Genomic DNA, 1,916 nt, shown 5'->3' with positions numbered 1-1,916 from the left:
GCCTGGTACGTGTCCACTCAGGGACCTGCTTTTGCCCTTGTAGCCAAGAGCTGCCCCAGGAACATGGTTTACCTGGAGAGCAGCTCGCCCTGCATGGACACCTGCTCACACCTGGGGATCAGCAACCTGTGTGAGGAGCACAAAATGGACGGCTGTTTCTGCCCTGAAGGTGTGTGCAGTGGGGGCCTCAGGGCGGTGGGGGCCGTGCGGGTGGCGGGGGCGGCAGTGGCGCTGGACGTGAGGGGCGGTGCCCTCCTCCCTGACACCGGGTAGAAGGGACACAGAAGCTGAAGACCCCGCCCTCCAAACACACAGAGAGGTGGCTTCAGGGAGTCTGGGTGGGGGTACTCCTGTCGTCACCCGAGGACACCTGTCCGGCTGCTGCCCTGCTCACGGAGCCTGAGGCTCCCCGGAAGGTGGTCTGGAGGCCGGGCTCCCGCGGCACGTCCCTGGCCGGGTGATGTGTGGGGACACAGGTGTCCCAAAGGACCAGAGGCGCCTGCAGGTGGGAGGCCTGGCAGGCAACCCCACCTGGGGGATTGCCCCACCTTCGCAGGCCAGCCCGGAGCTGCGGCCCTGCCCACAGGAGCCCCACCGTGGGGGACTCCAGGGCTTTCCGAGGCGGCCAAGTGTAATGTCCCGTCCCATCCCGTCCAGGCACCGTGTACGATGACATCACAGGCGGCGGCTGTATTCCTGTGAGCCAGTGTCACTGCAGGCTCCATGGGCACCTGTACTCTCCCAGCCAGCAGGTCACCAATGACTGCGAGCAGTGGTGAGTCAGGGGCCCGGGGCTGGGGGCCCTGGGCTGGGGGCCGGGGGGCTGAGGGGGGTCCTGGGCTGGTGGGCTGGAGGGGGCAGCCCTGAGCCTGACCCTGTGCCCCACGGCCCACAGCGTCTGCACCGCCGGCCGCTGGGTGTGCAAAGACCTGCCGTGCCCGGGTACCTGCGCCCTGGAGGGCGGCTCCCACATCGCCACCTTCGACGGGAAGAAGTACACTTTCCACGGGGACTGCTACTACGTGCTGGTCAAGGTAGCTGGCCGGGTGGCGAGTGGGCACGGCTGGCTCCCGGCCCTGCACCAGGCTGCGTGTGGGTCGCTGCTACCGCCCCTGTCCCCCGCAGGGCGACCACGACTCCTACGCCCTCCTGGGTGAGCTGACCCCCTGTGGCTCCACGGACAAGCAGACCTGCCTGAAGACGGTGGTGCTGCTGGCCGACAAGAAGAAGAACGTGGGTGCCCCCGCCCCTCCCCGGCCCACACCCCGGGGCCCCCAGGCCCCTCCCAGCCCCACCGTCCCCCTCTGCCTGTCCCGCAGGTGGTGGCCTTCAAGTCGGATGGCAGCGTGCTGCTGAATGAGCTGCAGGTGAACTTGCCCCACGTGACTGGTGAGTCCTGCCCCCTCCTCCCCTCCTCCTGGTGACCGGTGAGTCCCCTCCCCACCGGTTGGGGGGGCGCGGGAGGAAGGGCAGCCCCCCACAGCTCGAGAGCCCCTGCTGACCGGGGGTCCCCCGCACCCTGCCCCGCAGCCACCTTCTCCATCTTCCAACCGTCGTCTCACCACCTCATGGTGAACACCGCCTTCGGCCTCAGGCTGCAGGTGCAGCTGGTGCCCGTGATGCAGCTGTTCGTGACGCTGGACCAGGCCGCCCAGGGGCGCGTGCAGGGTGAGTGGGGCTCTGGGCCGGCCCCCACAAAGGCCCCACTCAGGGCCTGCCCCCTGGCGCCATGCCCCTGCCCAACCCTGTCCTGGCCCCTCAGGCCTCTGTGGGAACTTCAACGGCCTGGAAGGGGATGACTTCAAGACGGCGGGCGGACTGGTGGAGGCCACGGGGGCCGGCTTCGCCAACACGTGGAAGGCCCAGGCGAGTTGCCATGACAAGCTGGACTGGCTGGAGGACCCCTGCTCCCTCAA

The 1,916-nt window shown here is 68.8% G+C and overlaps 1 protein-coding gene across 1 annotated transcript in view; it reads left to right on the top strand.

Moving 5' to 3' along the window:
• MUC2 (mucin 2, oligomeric mucus/gel-forming) overlaps positions 1-1,916 on the top strand; it is a 23,716-nt gene that overhangs the window by 2,706 nt on the left and 19,094 nt on the right. The window contains exons 6-12 of the mRNA XM_077771512.1: positions 22-169; positions 658-775; positions 896-1,034; positions 1,126-1,233; positions 1,320-1,389; positions 1,531-1,668; positions 1,763-1,916. Of these exons, the coding sequence (XP_077627638.1) occupies positions 22-169; positions 658-775; positions 896-1,034; positions 1,126-1,233; positions 1,320-1,389; positions 1,531-1,668; positions 1,763-1,916 (875 nt within the window). The remainder of the gene's footprint in view (positions 1-21; positions 170-657; positions 776-895; positions 1,035-1,125; positions 1,234-1,319; positions 1,390-1,530; positions 1,669-1,762) is intronic.

The sequence above is a fragment of the Crocuta crocuta genome, unplaced genomic scaffold (assembly GCF_008692635.1).
Source record: "Crocuta crocuta isolate KB4526 unplaced genomic scaffold, BGI_CrCroc_1.0 scaffold1192, whole genome shotgun sequence".
In the NCBI taxonomy this organism is placed as follows: domain Eukaryota; kingdom Metazoa; phylum Chordata; class Mammalia; order Carnivora; family Hyaenidae; genus Crocuta; species Crocuta crocuta.
This window is presented reverse-complemented; position numbering and strand designations above follow the sequence as displayed.